Source organism: Hemibagrus wyckioides, linkage group LG04, assembly GCF_019097595.1.
Source record: "Hemibagrus wyckioides isolate EC202008001 linkage group LG04, SWU_Hwy_1.0, whole genome shotgun sequence".
Lineage (NCBI taxonomy): Eukaryota > Metazoa > Chordata > Actinopteri > Siluriformes > Bagridae > Hemibagrus > Hemibagrus wyckioides.
The window spans coordinates 11,108,758-11,126,874 of record NC_080713.1 but is presented as its reverse complement, the minus strand read 5'-3'; the positions used below and the strand labels follow the sequence as shown (position 1 = coordinate 11,126,874).

The 18,117-nt window shown below is 39.0% G+C and overlaps 2 protein-coding genes across 5 annotated transcripts in view; both read left to right on the top strand.

Annotated features, from left to right (window-relative positions):
- si:ch211-220f16.2 (golgin subfamily B member 1) overlaps positions 1–1,637 on the top strand; it is a 55,473-nt gene extending 53,836 nt beyond the window's left edge. For all 4 annotated transcript variants that reach the window (XM_058387837.1, XM_058387838.1, XM_058387835.1 and 1 more), the window contains one exon: positions 561–1,637. In XM_058387837.1, the coding sequence (XP_058243820.1) occupies positions 561–719 (159 nt within the window). In that variant the 3' untranslated portion in view covers positions 720–1,637. The remainder of the gene's footprint in view (positions 1–560) is intronic.
- Positions 1,638–9,882: 8,245 nt separating this feature from the next.
- LOC131352415 (actin, alpha cardiac muscle 1-like) lies at positions 9,883–17,353 on the top strand. The gene is made up of 9 exons (XM_058388533.1): positions 9,883–9,970; positions 10,375–10,525; positions 10,675–10,803; positions 11,363–11,473; positions 11,771–11,855; positions 12,275–12,436; positions 13,755–13,946; positions 14,101–14,282; positions 15,686–17,353. The coding sequence occupies exons 2-9, from the start codon at positions 10,397–10,399 to the stop codon at positions 15,827–15,829; spliced, it is 1,134 nt and encodes a 377-aa protein (XP_058244516.1). The 5' UTR covers positions 9,883–9,970; positions 10,375–10,396; the 3' UTR covers positions 15,830–17,353.
- The last annotated feature ends 764 nt before the right edge of the window (positions 17,354–18,117 follow it).

The window sequence follows — 18,117 nt, the reverse complement described above, 5'->3', positions numbered from 1 at the left end:
ATGAGGTGAACACCCTAATGTCCAGTCTGGCTTACATGTCCACTGACCATATTGACCCATATGGTCTCTGCATCCTTCTAACTGAATAATATGAAAGTAACTCATTTAGACAAGTCTTTATATGATATTTCTATTTCCTGTGCAACAGAGGGTATAAATAATTATTGTTTGCATAAATGTGCCATTTGTATTTTTTCTGATTGTTGTTTGTTGTGATAGCAATGGCAACATCGAAGCATAGATTTAGGCCAGGCATCATTTAATGTTGCCATGGTTACATCCAAAATTCACTTAAATTCAATGTGATCTGAGTTTATTATTGCTTATTTAAGCCGTTTTTTGGTGAATTCTTGATTGTGACTGGTAAATTCTTGATTCTGATTGGTCAGAAGGTGTTGATTAATGTTTTTCTAATAGAAGATATTAGTTCCAGCTAAAAATTCATATGGCAAAGTGTAATTGTTGATATGAAGTGTTGTGTGAAGATCTTGGTGTATATTAGTGCACTGTATGATCTCATGCTTTAAATGTTTATTAAATGTTATTGTCTTTATTTCCAGATGAAGAGTGGTGTCCACTCGTGCCGCCGCTGGTTGCGAGGACGCAATCTTTACTGCTCCAAGATGCTGACGTCCAGAGCGAAATCCCGCTACTTCTTCCTGATCTACCTGCTGGCACTCCATATCCTCGTCTTCATGTGCTTCACTGGAGTGTTATAGACATTTAAGACCACGGACAGGTTGCTTGAGCAAACGAGGAGCTTTCTAAAGCAATGAGTACTGCAGTTGTGTTCAACAAGGCTGAGTCCTCAGCCAAGAGCTGTTTATTATTTTAATCAGTTATCAGACACCAATAACTTACCAACTTAGTGTCTCAATCTCTCGTCCCTAGTAAAAGTGTTCTGCAGAGGTAATACTTGCATTGATATGCCTTTGCAGGACATCACCTTGGTGTGTCAGATGACAGCAACATCCTCAGATTTCAGTTTTATATCATTCAGTTATTTGTACTCAGCTAATCTGTGCTATAGATCCTTGATTATTCAGTAGTAAGATTCAGCAGAGGGACTGTGTTGGTGTTTGGTATCTGATGAGCTTTCTAAACAGTTTTGGTAACACACACTACATACAACAAATAGCCTGAGCTCACATGTCAGATGTCATTGTGTCCACTCATCGTGCATCTGTCATTTTCGCTGCTGATGAGCTTATTGCACTAAACATTTATTTATAGATTACAGGCAGTGTAGCAGGGTCACCAGTCACATCTTCTGGGACAGGACTCTGCAGGTTAGACGTGTGTCAATATTACATGACTGTATTGCCACAATTGTCTAACCTTTAAACATGGTTTATAGTCCTATTACCATATTTTACTTATAACATCCTCAATGTTTGCAAACTCTGCCTTCACCATCAATATCACGTAGTCTGAACTAAGACAAAACGGACAGAATTGATTTCGCTGCACAAACTGCTGCCTTATATAGGCAGCCTTGTCCATGACTTAACACAAGAGGTGTGATGATATTGTGCATGTTGAAAATTGCAATATATTGTATAACAGATGCATTGTGTGTGTGTGTGTGTGTGTGTGAGAGAGAGAGAATTTGGCTTGTGTTTTTTTTTTTTTTTTTTCCTACACTGAAGTTAGTCTACTGTGCTGGGGAAGTGATTATGGAATGGAAGTGGAGCATATTTACTATACTGTGTGTGTGTGAAAGAGAGAGACAGAGAGATTCTACATTTCCATCATAGTTCCTTTAAATCTCATTTCTGTCAGCGTATGCTGAAATACAGCTTTTGCATTACACACTCACCCTTTAACTCCACATACACGCTTGATGAGAGAATGCTGCGTGTTTGTGTAGGCTGTGACTGCGGCAACTGTTTGGAGGTCAGGACAGTATGTGTGTGTTTAATTCTACTGTGAGATTAAAGACGGTGAATGCAAGGTATAAGAAACATTTATGCCAGTATGTGAAGATTGCAGTGTGTATCCTGCTCGAACATGCCGGACTCAGCTCATCAGTTCTATAACCCACGCTTCATGCAGAGTTTCTATGCATTATTATGTTGAAGCAGTGTGTTCCCAGTGTTGTTCTGCTCTAGCACACCTAATTCTACCCTTCCTATTGCACAGTAACACTCAAGCGCCCGTTTCGATTCTGAAAATTAGGTCCAGTCAGTTGTTTGGTGTTTTCATGCTGCTGAATATTTTAGCCTGTTTCTTAGGTGCGTTTTAACTGGAAACACATTGAGCCTGTGTCCTAAATGTCTTGAATGCATGTTTGCCTCACACCTCCAGGCTGGGAGGTGCATGGAGTTTGCATGTTCTCCCTGTGCTTCTGGGGTTTCCTCCAGGTCCAAAGACACGAGTTGGCATCTGATTGGCATCTCTAAATTGTCTGTAGTGTGAGTGTGTGGGTGATTCTGCCCTGCGATGGACTAGACCCCGTCCAGGGTGTCCCTAGTCCCAAGGGATGTACACCAGTTTCCCTGCAGTCCTGTGTAGGACAAGTGCTTCAGAAGATGAATGGTTACAAATAGATACTCAAAGAAGAGTCGCTGTTGTATTTGAGCTGAGTGTCCAGCTAATTCCCTGCAAGTTCTCATGACCCTAACACAGGACATGGACCCTAAACACACAAGCTTTATATCACTGATAACATTTAACAAATAACTTTTTCCATTACTTTCATATATTTTGAAAACCGACTCACTCTTGGTTAAAAATGCCATAGTGCATTCTGGGTAATGCATACAGGCTCTCAAAAAGTGCAAGAATAAAATACACAACCTGATGAAGTATCGTTAGTGTAGAAGCTGTGGAATGAAGTCTTTAAAAAGTTGGCTTTCTAGTAACTCCTTGACATATATTAATGACGATAAATGAGTATTGCCATGTGTGATGTGGGTGTGTTCTGAGGGGCTGAGGTGAGTTGGAGCAGGAACATCTGTAATGTGCAGAGCACAGCTGGAAAACACAACACTGCTGTATGTTATGCTATTGCGTATGTGTGTATATATTCTACAGAAGATGTACTATATTTAACACTGATTGTTTACAGGTTGACTGATTTACTGTATAATGCTGTTCTACACTAAAGTGATCTGTAAATATGGGATGATTTAAAGCAAAATGGATCTCTATTTAAAAATGAAAACTACTGAAGTGTATTCAAATTGTCCTATTTTCTATATAGGGTCTATTTTTGAGGAGAAGCGTTGGACTCATGGAGAGAGACTGTGTCTGTCCTCAGTTGGTGGGCTGAAATGTGTGCAATATGGTGGAGTGTTTGTTTTTTTTTCTTTTTAAATGAAGTTCATTTTAAATAAAACTATTAGAAAACTTTATATTGACACAATTCTGCAGTTCTATTTTATGTGTATAATATTTGAATAGTTATGTGTATAGTAGATATTTATAATATAATATTTTTTGTCAGAAATCCAGATGTAGATTTTTATTCAGATTCCTAATGGACAAACCAGAAGTGACAATGTCAAGGCAAACCTCTGAGACTACATGAGAAAACCTTGAGAGAAACCAGACTTGAAAGAGAACCCATCCTCTTTGGGGTGATCCTGGATAGTGGGATTGTACAAGATGCCCCTAAAGTCTCCACACATAGGGGAAATAAATACTTTTTAGCTTATTGTCTTTCAAAATGTTTTATACTTTTTTTTTTTTTTTTTTTAGGAGTTTATATCGCTTTTTGTTTGACAGCCTTTAGGAATGTCCTTGACAAAAGAAAAAAAAACATGGAAATCATTCTCATGGGTGCATCGGGAAGCTTTCACAAGGTCGAGATGGACTTTAACAGGAAACATGGCAAGCACCACCCACAACACTGGGTTGTGTGTGTGTGTACTAAGAAATGGAATTCATATAAAGGATGTCCTCTGTGTATGGAGACTCTTGGGAGATTATCCACTGAAGAAAAGGTGGGCACAAATTCTTTTGGGGAAGTGAATTTTTCATTTATCCACTATAGCAGACTATGAGTATAACGATGCAGAAACACCAAGCTCTTGAATCATTCATGTTTACCATTCTGTTCTGTTGACTACACATTCAGTTTGTTCTCATCAATTCTGGTAGAAATGATGGCTTGAAAGCCTTCTTCCTCCTCAGGATGAGCCTGATGGTGGTTTTGTGTGCTCAAGGCGGGAACAGAAATGGCTGGATGTAATGAAACATGAACATCCTCAACATTTTGAAGTTATTTCCATGCCTCTATGAATCAGTGGTTTCAAACTATTTCCAAAGCTATTTGTTGGAATCTGAAGTTCGGAAGCTTCTGTTACTTTTGTAGTCATTTTGTTAAACTATGGAAATTCTGGGTAAATTACTTTTATCCACAATCCTAATGGTTAAACTACCAATTATTCACATACATGCATGTAGTCAAGGAAACAGAGGTGAATTGTGATTGTCACCCATGCCCAAGAAGAAAATTTTGGGTAGCACCATGTGACCATGGAAGACCTCTATTATGGAGGACCGAAGAATTCTTTCCCTGGTGAAGAAAAACTCAACTTCAAAGTACACCCTCCTGGAGCTAAGGTATATCTTTATCAATGTCAATAATCAAGAAGGCATCACCAGACAGTGGGTCACAGACGTATTTTCTACATCTCTGACCAGATTTGGATGTAAATAAATATCTTCCTATTAAAACCAAAGGCAGCATTTAAGCTCATTTCCTCCAATATACACCAATCAGCTATAACATTATGAGCAGTGAGAGGTGACGTGAATAACACTGAGTATCTCCTCATCATGGCACCTGTTAGTGGGTGGGATATATTAGGCAGCAAGTGAACATTTTATCCTCAAAGTTGATGTGTTAGAAACAGGAAAAATGGGTAAGTGTAAGGATTTGAGTGAGTTTGACAAGGGCCAGATTGTGATGGCTAGACGACCGGATCAGAGCGTCTCCAAAACTGCAGCTCTTGTGGAGTGTATCTTGTGGTCAGTATCTATCAAAAGTGGTCCAAGAAAGGAACAGTGGTGAACCAGCGACACTATGGGGCTGCATAGCCGCAGACCAGTCAGGGTGTCCATGCCGACCCCTGTGGACCACCGAAAGCACCAACAATGGACACATGAGCATCAGAACTGGACCACGGAGCTTTTACATCACATGGATGGCCAGGTGCATGTGCCAGATACCACAGCACACCTACAGGGATCTAGTGGAATCCATGCCTTGATGGGTCAGGGCTGTTTTGGCAGCAAATGAGGGACTAACACAATATTATCATTATCATAGCATAATACTATGCCTGATTGGTGTATTGTGGAAGACCGCTAAAATCAATTTGTCTGTGTCCACATATTTATGAACCATATAGTATTCATGTAAAGGTTACATAAAAATAAATAAATGCTTCTCTCTCTCTCTCTCTCCCTCTCTCTCTCTCTCTCAATGAATCCCTGACTCAGCACAAAGACCTCTGTCCTGAAGACTATATATATTGTGTCAAATAGCATATGTAATTCATTGATTACCTATTTTCAATTCTGTACAATGACAGAAAATATATTGTTTTTATAGAAACAATGACATCTAACCAGTGCAATAATATAGTAATCTGTATTATGTGTTATTTATTAGCATATTATTAGCATATTCATTATTTTTAAAAAAAATATGTTCATTAGAGAAACACATCAGAGTAAATAAAACTTAATTGTGGGAAAAATGTATATTTAGTAAATTTAAAATTGAGTTGAATCATAATCAGCAATTTGAACATGATCTGTGCCTACTTTATCTTTCCATCTCTGAGCATTATAATATTCACCCTTTATGTCCTGTTTGAAGGACACTTGGTCTACTTTGCCATTAACGGTTGTGAATTTAGAGACTTCCTTATAGCAAAGCCCTTCTGGCATGTATGATTGACAGCACAGGTCAGGAGAGACAAGGCCATTCTCCTCCATTTTAACACCACAGAGTCTTATTTATTTATAGTGTAGGTGTGTGTGTGTGTGTATGTGTGTGTAGCCTGAATGACAGATTTATTCTTCCAGCCTTCAATTTTTGTTCACTGAAACTGTTCACTGAAGTTTGTTGCTGTACTTCAACATTGTAGATTACGAGCAGAACACACACAACACTTTTTATGCCTTAGGTCTTATGTCAGTTATTAAATTCTTTTCATCTTTCCTTCCTGAGCTTAATATAGCTCATGTACAAATATAGATATATGTATATATATAGTATACATAAATATGAAAGATTCCCATGCCAGTTTTTGCACGGTATCTGGAATCTAATTGCAACTGGTCAAATTTTTTTATTTGATTACTTTATTTAATTATTTAATTATTATTCTAATTCATTTATTATTTATGGCAAATTATCTGTTTGTTGGTTAGATTGATATATATTTAATGAAAATATTACATGAAGAATCTTTGGCCAAAACTCTGTTATTAGGATTAAGGTTTTTCAGGGGTTGGGCTCGGCCCCTTAGTTCCAGTGAAAGGAACTCTTAATGCTCCAGCTTGCCAAGATATTTTGGACAATTTCATGGACCCAACTTTGTAGGAACAGTTTGGGGATGACCCCTTCCTGTTCCAACATGACTGCACACCAGTGCACAAAGCAACGTCCATAAAGACATGGATGAGTGAGTTTGGTGTGGAGGAACTTGACTGGTCTGCACAGAATTTTGACCTCAACCTGGTAGAACACCTCTGGGATAAATTAGAGCAGAGACTGCGAGCCAGGCCTTCTCGTCCAACATCAGTGCCTGACCTCACAAATGCGCTTCTAGAGAAATGGTCAAGAATTCCCATTAGCACACTCCTAAACCTTGTGGAAAGCCTTCCCAGAAGAGTTGAAGCTGTTATAACTGCAAAGGGCAGGTCAACTCCATATAAGAATGGGATGTCATTAAAGTTCATGTGATTGTAAAGGCAGATGTCCCAAAACTTTTAGCAATATAGTGTAGCTTCTTTACCGTCCACCACACCCTCCTCACCATCCTCAACCTTTCAGCAGCATTTGTCAGCCATCCACAAGACTCTCTTGTCCACCCTCAGGAGTCTTGGAATTCATGGAACAGCATGGGAGTGATTTGCTTTCTACCTGGATGGTTGCTTTTATCAGGTAACATGAAGGGGATCAAAATCTGCTCCACGCAGACACTCTACTGGTGTCCCACAAGGCTCAGTACTTGGTCCCCTCCATTTTCCCTCTATACTCACTCTCTAGGGAAAGTTATTTCCTCACATGGGTTCTCTTCTCACTGCTATGCCAATGACACTCAACTTATATTCTCCTTCCCTCCTGCAGATACCACAGCTTCTGCTCGGATCTCAGTGTGTCTGTTGGACATATCGTGGATGATGACTCATCAGCTGAAACTCAATCCTAGCAAAACTGAACTGCTGGTTATCCCAGGTGATTTATCTCCAGCCAAGGATCTTGCGATATCTCTGAACAACTCTCTGATTAGGCTGCTTAGGTACTTGTTCAGTCTCTTGTCATTTTGAGACTAGACTACTGCAACTCTCTACTAGCAGGTCCACCTCTGAATGCAATTCGTCCTCTGCAAATGATCCAAAATGTAGCTGTTTGACTTGTTTTCAACCTTCTTAGTTCTCACACACCACCCCAGTGCTGCACTCCATCCAGTAGCTACATGCATCAGATTCAACACACTTGACCCTCTTACCTCAAAGCTCTTATTACTCTTCGTACTGCACCACGCCCCCTCCAATCTACTAGCACTGCTCGACTGGTCCCACCATCTCTCAGGGCAAGAGATAGATATACATAGGTCCTTTGGAGTGAGCAGGACATTATTAAGGACTTTTTATGATTCTGTGGTGGCCTCTGCAATTCTCTATGTCATAGTCTTCTGGGTGGGAGGCAGTACAGAACAGGACAGGAAGAGACTGAACAAGCTGGTTAGGAGAACCAGCTCTGTCCTGGGCTGCCCACTGGACCTGGTGGAGGAGGTGGGTGAGAGGAGGATGTTAGCCAAGCTGAGATCTATTATGAACAACACCTCTCACCCCCTGTATGGGACTGTGGAGATCCTGTGTAGCTCCTTCAGCAGCAGATTATCTCACCTCACCTCACCTCACCTCACCTCACCTCACCTCACCTCACCTCACCTCACCTCACCTCACCTCACCTCACCTCACCTCACCTCACCTCACCTCACCTCACCTCACCTCACCTCACCTCACCTCACCTCACCTCACCTCACCTCACCTCACCTCACCTCTAGACTCTTCTCTGTTCTGATAGAAAGGTGGTGCAATGAACTTCCCATAGATGTCCATACTGCCGAGTTACTGGCTGTGTTCAAATGCCTGATGAAGACCTACCTCATTCAATTAGCTCTTATTTATCCTGTTTTTATGTATTGTTGTATGTTGATTTAAAAATAAATCATACCAACACAGTTATTAGGCTGATGGTATAGCTCTGTTGAACCAGTGTTAATGTATTCATTGATAGAGACATCAAAGCACTCTTGTATGTCTCTCTGGATAAGAGCCTCTTCTAAATGGCAGAAATGTAAATGTAAATCTACCATAGCTTTCCTCACTGTCCACCACACCCTCCTCACTATCTACAACAGCCTTCCTCACTGTCCACCCACCCTCCTCACGTTCCAACATATTTTCCTCACTGTCCAACATATCCTTCCTCACTGTCCACCACACCCTCCTCACCATCTACTATAGCCTTCCTCACTGTCCACCACACCCTCCTCACGTTCCAATATATTGTTCCTCACTGTCCAACATATCCTTCCTCACTGTCCACCACACCCTCCTCACCATCTACTATAGCCTTCCTCACTGTCCACCACACCCTCCTCACCATCTACTATAGCCTTCCTCACTGTCCACGACACTCTCTTCACCATCTACTATAGCCTTCCTCACCGTCCACGACACCCTTCTTACTATCTACTATAGCCTTTCTCACTGCCCATCACACCCTCCTCACCATGTACCATAACCATCCTACTCACCATCCATCATAGCCTACTTCCTCAAGATCCACCAGAGCCTTCCTTACCATCCTACAACCACTATAAATTTCCTCACTGTCTAACATAGCCTTCTTCACCATCCACCATAGCCTTCTTCACCATCCACCATAGCCTTCTTCACAGTCCACCACAACTTTCCTCACCATCAATCATACCTTTTCTTCTCCTTCCACCTTAACCTTACCTTCCACCATGGCCTTCCTCACCGTCCAGTGTTGTACATCATGTTTATTTAAATTATTGTAGCCTTTGAGCTACGTCTCAAACCAGTCTGGCCATTCCTCCCTGATCCCTCATCAACTTACAGAACCTGATGTTTTTCTTCATCATTCTGCATAAATTCTAGATACTGCGCAAAAATCCTGTGCACTGTTACTCTTCCACATGTTTTTTTGGACCAAGGAGCTCTCTGAATATATTTTTAGAATGTGTTATTGTTTACTTACAGTCTTTTTTATACTTTATATAACCAGGCCATAAATGTTTTGGTATGTGTAAATGTTGGTGTGTTACAGATCCTGACAATATTAAAGAATTTTGCATTGTTAGAACTGTACCTCAGACCTTTTATAAGCTCATAAACACATGTGCGTTGGCCTACCACAGAGAGTGTGATCACCTTTTCCCCCTCAAATATCTAGCTGCTGTCGCCTGTGTAACAAATGACCATCTAATATTAACTGTCTGACATTGTCACTGTGCAGAAGAACTTGCAATCGTCCTTTCCATTGAGGGCAAAAGCATGTCTATCCACACACTCACCGAGAGGGCGGGGGGGGGGGGGGGGGGGGGGTGTGGGGTGGAGAGAAAGAGAGAGACTTTGTGTCCAAAAAAGGTTGTGGGTTTTTATGAAGGTGTGTGTATAAATACTGAGAGCAGGTGAACACATAGCCCACTCTCTAAAGGGAGCAAAAGAGCCTATTCTTCTCCTCTACTAAGTGAGTCCTTTATTCGTCTACTATCACTTTTTTTTTCATGTATATTTTTTAGCATCGTTTGGCATCATTTTTTGTTCTTTTTTGCTTTTTAATGTTTTTAAAAAAAAATATTTTCATATACATAGGCATATTAGCTCTTGCAGTAAACTTACATGTTAATTCAAATATCCAAAATATATAATGTATGTGTATATAAATACAGAAAATATATATAATAACCTGGTACATCCAAAAGTTCATATTTGTTAAGTTGATTATTTAATAATAAACATGTGTAAACAAGTAGATCTTTTTTGTTATTTTTATTCATTTTCATTTTGTACTCATTTGTTTTCATTTTCTGTCTGTCTATATCTTTCTTTCTTTCTTTCTTTCTTTCTTTCTTTCTTTCTTTCTATGTGTAGGACCTCAGCTCAGTGAGTGAAGATGTGTGATGAGGAAGAAACCACTGCTTTGGTGTGTGATAACGGCTCTGGATTGGTTAAGGCTGGATTTGCTGGTGATGATGCTCCCAGAGCCGTCTTCCCCTCCATCGTTGGCAGGCCTCGTCATCAGGTTATTGAGTTTTACAAATCAGATCTAATATTGCATTGGGATCTTTCTAATTAAACATGATTGTTGGGAGTGTATTGGTTACAGTTGCAATGGTTTTTGTCTTTCTCAGTAAGGGATAATAGCTCGTTGTTGGATGATGTGTGTTTCAGGGTGTGATGGTGGGTATGGGTCAGAAGGACAGCTATGTAGGAGATGAAGCTCAAAGCAAAAGAGGCATTCTGACCCTCAAATACCCTGTTGAGCATGGTATCATCACCAACTGGGATGACATGGAGAAGGTAACATCATAGATGCCCATGGCAGACTTTTCCTATCCATCCGCTTACTTTTGTACTACCTTAGCATGACTAGCATGGTTCTGAGGTTCTGGATATATGGCTCTAATAAATAAATATATCTAATAAATTTGACATTCAGGAAATAAACATGTAAAACATTATTCTTTTACAAATACTATGGTTTTTCATTACAAATGATATCATCAGCAATAACTTAACTGAAAGTGTAAGAAATATTTTACCTGAATTTCATAATTGTTTCAATTTGTTATGGCCTGTTTTTGCTTTAATGACACTGTGCACTGACGCTGAAACCTGGCACAAAGCTGAGGATCCATGTTAGATCAAATCTTTCAGCATGTCTGAACACATGCTTCAGTGGTTAATATGGTCAATGTCACACATTTACTTACATTTAGATAGTGACCGAGAAATGTGTGCAACATATTCAAATACTGAATTGTCCTGATGTGGGGGGCTCAGACTTACATATGGAACTTTATAGAAACTTTCACTTAAATTTTATATATATAGGTTGTATTGTTTTCACCTTTCTCAGATTTGGCATCACACTTTCTACAATGAGCTGCGAGTGGCTCCTGAGGAGCATCCAGTCCTGCTGACTGAAGCTCCTCTCAACCCCAAAGCCAACAGAGAGAAGATGACACAGGTGAGTCATCTCTCTCTCTCTCTCTCTCTCTCTCTCTCTCTCTCCATGAATATTCCAATGGAATAACATTAGAAAGAGAACACAAATCCTGTATTTTGCCTCAAAACATTATGAATGTAAAGGGAATCAGTTTCCGGGTTATTAATGCAGCTCAGGGTAATAACATTGGTGGCAGAAACAACTGGAGGAAGTGAGTTCACCAGTGCTGCTACACATCTGGAAAATAAACAGAATGCAGATTAATAATATGTTAAATGTCATCAGTGTTGTAATGCCCACTGTGTTCTCTGTGTTTAGATCATGTTTGAGACCTTTAATGTCCCTGCCATGTACGTGGCCATTCAGGCTGTGCTGTCACTATACGCATCTGGCCGTACCACTGGTGAGGAAACAGCACAATACACACATGCATGGCCTGATTTGGTTAATTTAGAATCTACCCTGGACCAACAAAGGCACAGATTATGTTACATGTGTTCATTTAAATGCAAGCCTGACTGTATGACATTACCATCAGCCCTTCTTTTCATCTCTGTGGTATGTTTTTAATTACACAGTACAATAGTAATGCTAGAGAAACAACAAGTAGCTAAGTATGTAGCTGAATACTGCTGAATACTGAATACTGCTACTGAGGCTTATGATAAGCTTAGGTAATAATGTAGAAACTGTTCTATCTGTGCCAAGCAGTACATCCAGTTAAAGAAGTGGTTAGCATCATGTTTTAAGCTTTTGATGTTACATTAGTATGTTTTTCTTATAAAACACATTTAGTTACATTGTGTATGTGTGTGTGTGTAGGGATCGTGCTGGATGCTGGTGATGGTGTGACCCACAATGTGCCTGTGTATGAGGGTTACGCTCTTCCTCATGCCATCATGAGGCTTGATTTAGCCGGTCGAGATCTGACAGATTACCTGATGAAGATTCTTACTGAGAGAGGATACAGCTTCGTCACTACAGGTATTCATGATTTCATGGCAACTGTTGTCGGAAAAACACTTTCAGATAGGTTGATGGGGCGTGTGTGTGTGTGTGTGTGCATGTGTTTGTGTTCAGAGCACCGAAATAGAGGTCATTGTCCTTGTCAAAGAATTGTAAACTCGCCACACATTCACCAACAGGTGGTGTGTGTTTGCGTGTGTGTGTGTGTGTGTGTGTGTGTTCAGAGGTCTGGAATGAAAATATAAATGCTGGCAGAAAGTAAAGTGTAGATGGACATATCTACTGCAGGGAGTCACATGCACTGAATACTTCCATGTTTAAAGAAGATGACTTTAACCTTGAAAAAGCGTGTGTGATGTGATCATGGCTTTCGTGTTACTGAATGTGTTTTTCATCATTTGGAGTAAAGGTTTACTTTCTGTCACTTAACAGTAAAACAAAAAACTCTTGTAAATCCACTAAGACCTTTACTGTTTGCCATGAAAAAAGCTTTAAAACATGACAGGAAAGCAATAGGTATGGAATGTTAACTGCCATGTAACATTGCAGCAGCTGGGTGTGGATTCAGCCAAAGAAGAACATTCTATCACAGCAATAAATAACCCCTAACCTCTCTTCTAAATTACACGTTGAACACTCTCGTAGCCAGGGTTAAAATTGGGATTTTAGAACCCATGGGAAAAGCCCTGTTGTAAACTTGTACACAGAATGACCTTTTAAGATTCTAATCCTCCAGAGCAGTGATTTTCAACCATGAGTGCCATGTGCCATGAGAGATCGCTGGGTGTGCCGTGGGAAATGATCCAATTACAATTAATTGGTCCAAAAAATTATTATTTGGTTACTGGTAAACATTTGCCATTGTTGAGCACCTTTGCCATTGTTGAGAATATTTGAAAAGGAAAAATGCAAACTCTAAACTGAGTCTTAGACAGAATTCTGACCCAGGTGAAGGCCCCAATATGAGTGGTGGTCAAAAGAAAGCAAAAATGGTCATCTCAAAACAGTACAGTGAAAGTTCTTTTTCATTTGGATTTACTTTTTCTTTATCATGCAAATTAACAACTGCATTATACTTGGTGTGTGTGGGGGGGAAGGTATCCAATAGTGCCATGGTCCCAAAGCAAGCTTAAACTCCATCTCCATACGAAACACTCGTCACTTCAAAACAAGAACGCAGACTATTATATATATGATACACTGAGAAACAGGCAACCTTAATGGGCAAAAAACACAAAGGAGATGAAATTTTCATTATATATATACTGTGTTAGGCTAGAGAGTGTCATGTTGTTAAATTTTTCTTTTTAATCTAAATGTATTTCCTCTTTCTCAGCTGAGCGTGAGATCGTGAGGGACATTAAGGAAAAGCTGTGCTATGTTGCTCTGGACTTTGAGAATGAGATGGCCACTGCTGCTTCTTCTTCTTCTCTGGAAAAATCATACGAGCTCCCCGATGGGCAGGTCATCACCATCGGCAACGAGCGTTTCCGCTGCCCAGAGACACTCTTCCAGCCTTCTTTCATTGGTCAGTTCAGTTTTTATGTCTTTGTCCTTTTGGTTCAGCTATGAGCCAGTTACATAATACATAAGTGTAAAAGGCATACAGCTGCATGGAGGCATTAAGGATAAATATGTTAAATAAGTTCAAACAAAAAATATCGCTTCATTTTTTACTTCAGGCATGGAGTCGGCTGGTATCCATGAAACCACATACAACGGCATAATGAAGTGTGACATCGACATCCGTAAAGACCTTTACGCCAATAATGTGCTGTCTGGAGGCACCACCATGTACCCAGGTATTGGAGACAGGATGCAGAAAGAGATCACGGCTTTAGCTCCCAGCACCATGAAGATCAAGGTAATGTTCTATTTTCATATCAGTTATCTTATCTGTTAAAGTTTTCTGTTTGACTGTTTTAATTTCATTTAAAGTGATTTTTTTCTTTTTCTTATCTGGCACTCAATTTTTTTAAACAGAAATATTTTATGTTTATATATTTTTTTCTTTCCTTTTCTTTTCTGCTTTATATATTTATTTATTTATTTGATGGCTTGATTGGTGTAAATGCATTCCTTCTCTGTGTGATCATTCCACATATTTTTTCTGTTTAATCAATTAGCAGTTTTCTATACACACACTTTGCAGATTAGTACTAGAACCTTACACACACCAGACCTACACAATGTTCCTCCACTGACTTTTTTGCAGAAACAGATTTATTCCAGATACAACCTATTATCTACTGCACCTTTAATAATTCTGTTTAATCCATTTTAGATCTATAAGTATAATGTCATTTTAACACGTTTTGCTGAATTAATACTTACTCCAATACATACTAATGAAGATCTAACCTTAACTATGCCATGAGTCTTATGAATAACATGTTTAAAGACCACATTAAGTGCATTAGCATGTTTGCTTGCTGTTATTCAACATGTAGGAGTAAATTGAATCAAACCTGTGCTACATGAAAGAATATGAATTAAATCTAAACATCATTATATAATCATTAGAAAATCATTTTATATGTATATAATTTGCAATATGCAGCTTTGTACACAAACATTGTGTGCCACTGGATGACTAATAATAATAATAATAATAATAATAATAATAATAATAATAATAATAATAATAATAATAATAATAATAATAATAATAATTTACTGTGATCCTCTTTTTAATGAATGTAGAAAGACTCACTATAAATGAGCACCAATAATCATCTCAACTCTGTTTGCATCAGTCTCCATTTATATCCCTACAAATGAACACAGTAACATTTATTCCTTCAGCAGATGCTATTATTGAATAACATTTACTGTATTATAAAATTATATTCTGGTGTCTGATTTAATTTACCCCATCGTGTTTATTAATACGTTTCCTAACAAACATATACTAACATGTACTTACTTGTTAAGACTCACATCATACTTAAGGTTAGCTCTTGATTAGTTTGTGATTAGTACATGCCTTAACTCATCATTCTTTCATATTTAAGTAAGGATTACTTCAGGGATTAGTGCTGGATTAGTCATATACGGATATTGTAAAGTGTTACTATAATTGTTTTAGCAGAATCACCAAGGAAATGTTTTGTTTTCACCACAATGATCCAAATGCCTCAATATTTCCAACTACTACTGTTTTCTTTTTCTCAAGATTGAATTAATTCTTGCTCTCACTTTGAAATAACCCAAAATATCTCTCTCTCTCTCTCTCTCTCTCTCTCTCTCTCTCTCTCTCTCTCGTAGATGATTGCTCCTCCTGAGCGTAAATACTCAGTCTGGATTGGAGGCTCCATCTTGGCTTCTCTGTCCACATTCCAACAGATGTGGATCAGCAAGGATGAGTATGAAGAGGCAGGACCTTCCATTGTCCACAGGAAGTGCTTCTAAACCCACACCGAGGCATGCGCACACTTCCACTCATGCACACAATTCTCGCATACCTCAGCTCATGCCCTCATGAGGATCTGTAAATACACTCTCCATAGTGTGGTTTCCAGCCTCCTGTTTTTATGCAAATTTTTTTAATTACAAAAAGCACTTCATTTTTGTGAAATATTTGGATTATAACTCCCTCCTTTCCCTGTTTCAGCAGTGCACTGATTAAATCTAAACTCACAACATGACTGTGATTTACTTTTTGATTTGATTTCATGTTTTATTTGAATTTGAATTCAATTGCAGTAAATTTTGGTACAAATCCGCAGTTTATGGTTTTGGTATTTTTTTGTATTGGTAAAAGACAGCACACCTTACAGTTTTCATGACAACGAGCATACCTACCCCGATCAGGCATTGCATTATAAGCAGTGACAGGTGAAGTGAATAACACTGATGATCTTCTCATCATGGCACCTGTTAGTGGGTGGGATATATTAGGCAGCAAGTCAACATTTTGTCCTCAAAGTTGATGTGTTACAAGCAGGAAAAATGGACAAGTGTAAAGATTTGAGCGAGTTTCACAAGGGCCAAATTGTGATGGCTAGACGACTGGATCAGGTCATCTCCAGAACTGCAGCTCTTGTGAGGTGTTGCCCATTTTTCCTGCTTTTAACACAGCAACTTTGAGGACAAAATGTTTACTTGCTGCCTAATATTTTTTAGTTTTTTACTTTTGTAGTATCTTTTGATGTATTAGCTCTGGAACTTGAGCTTCTTGATATCATCAGGGGCGGACTTAGTGATTTGGGGGCCCTAAGCGATTCCAGGTATGGGAATCTTGCGCATGTGCAGAACGATAGGAACGTTCCACTATTCATGAATCATGGGGGGGGCGCATTTGAAAAGATGTAATAAAAACATTAAAATCTTAATGGTTATAGACAGACCATACAATATATGATAGAAAAGTAATAAGTACTATATGATTTATATAGGCTTCTTGGTATTGGTCAGGGCCCTAATCAGCTGCTTATTACCTCGCTTACTGGTTAAGTCCGCCCTTGGATATCATATCTGGTTTCCATTTGAGATCTCTACAAAAAATTAGAGATGATTTTAGGAACATTATATATTTAAAGTAATGTGGTTCACCATGTGGTTGAGCACTTGTTGAAGGAGCTGAATAGCTAGCCAGTACCTACTGGTTAATTAAAGCTCCTTCTAATCAAGATACCAGTCACAGATACATCAATTTTAAAATTTCAGCTTCCAGCACAATAATGACTCAAAGCACAAACTCAAAGCGACAAAGCGATGGCTTCAGAGGAAGAAGATCAACATTTTGAAATGTTTCTGCTACTCATTGGTTAAGACCGAGCCCTTAATATTCAGGGGAGGGGGCCCTCTGCTGGTGTTGGGGTGAATTGTTCCTAATAGATGTAACGTATGAATACAACACACCCATCTCCTCTGTCTTTTTCTCTTTCTCTCCTTCTAATAGTTTTAAAACAATAAAATCTAAAATTTTAGCCATGTTTCTTGTATACAAATAAATCTGTAAAAAAATGTTGCCTAAGACTTTTGCACAGTGTTATATGGCTTCTCCATTTTTCCTTTTCCCCCTCTTTCCCCTTTAAAGCAATTGCTAAACAAGATCTTCATCCATTTTTACAAGAAAACAACGCAAGCATTGATGCAGAGCTTTGCCTGAAAGTGCCCAACCTATTTCAGAGCTTCAGTTTGCATCATAATCTAGTCATCTATCATCTGTTATGGCTCTTTGTTGTGGGAGGTACTAAAGGTGAATGGACATGGGTGCAGTGACAGTTCTATCTGCTTTCTTGGTTAGAAATTCAAAAGCATTCAAGGTATGTGTGAGACTGTCAGTGGTCTGTCTCAGCTCTGCTCCTGTTCATCGATATCAAGATGCAAATGACATTCTCATTTAAATGTCCTATCACTTATCATTTATTAGAGTAAAAGACATGACTGGAAAATCATAAAGTTCAGATGTGGTTATGAATGTTGTCTTCTGTTCATCACACACTCTCAAATGTGAAGAATATATTATATGCACTATGCATAGTTTTCTTTTTAAACTAAAAAGTGGAAATGGGTAGCTGTATCTTTCCTCCATGGAGAATTTCAAAGTTGCCCTACTTCAAAGTTCTCCCAAACTGTGTTGTGAGCAGTGAGTGAGGACTTCAAGGATAACCGGTTGAAGCCAATGTTAGAGAAATAGGTAAAAGAGGCAAGACACAGGATCCAGGATCTGTCCAGGATGTCCACATAGAGAA

Excerpts from the sequence above, each read along its gene's own strand:
- LOC131352415 (XM_058388533.1), top strand. The coding sequence starts at position 10,397 with ATGTGTGATGAGGAAGAAACCACTGCTTTGGTGTGTGATAACGGCTCT. Across the intron at positions 11,474-11,770 it reads ACAGAGAGAAGATGACACAG|ATCATGTTTGAGACCTTTAA; the intron begins GTGAGTCATCTC and ends CTCTGTGTTTAG. Across the intron at positions 12,437-13,754 it reads ATACAGCTTCGTCACTACAG|CTGAGCGTGAGATCGTGAGG; the intron begins GTATTCATGATT and ends CCTCTTTCTCAG.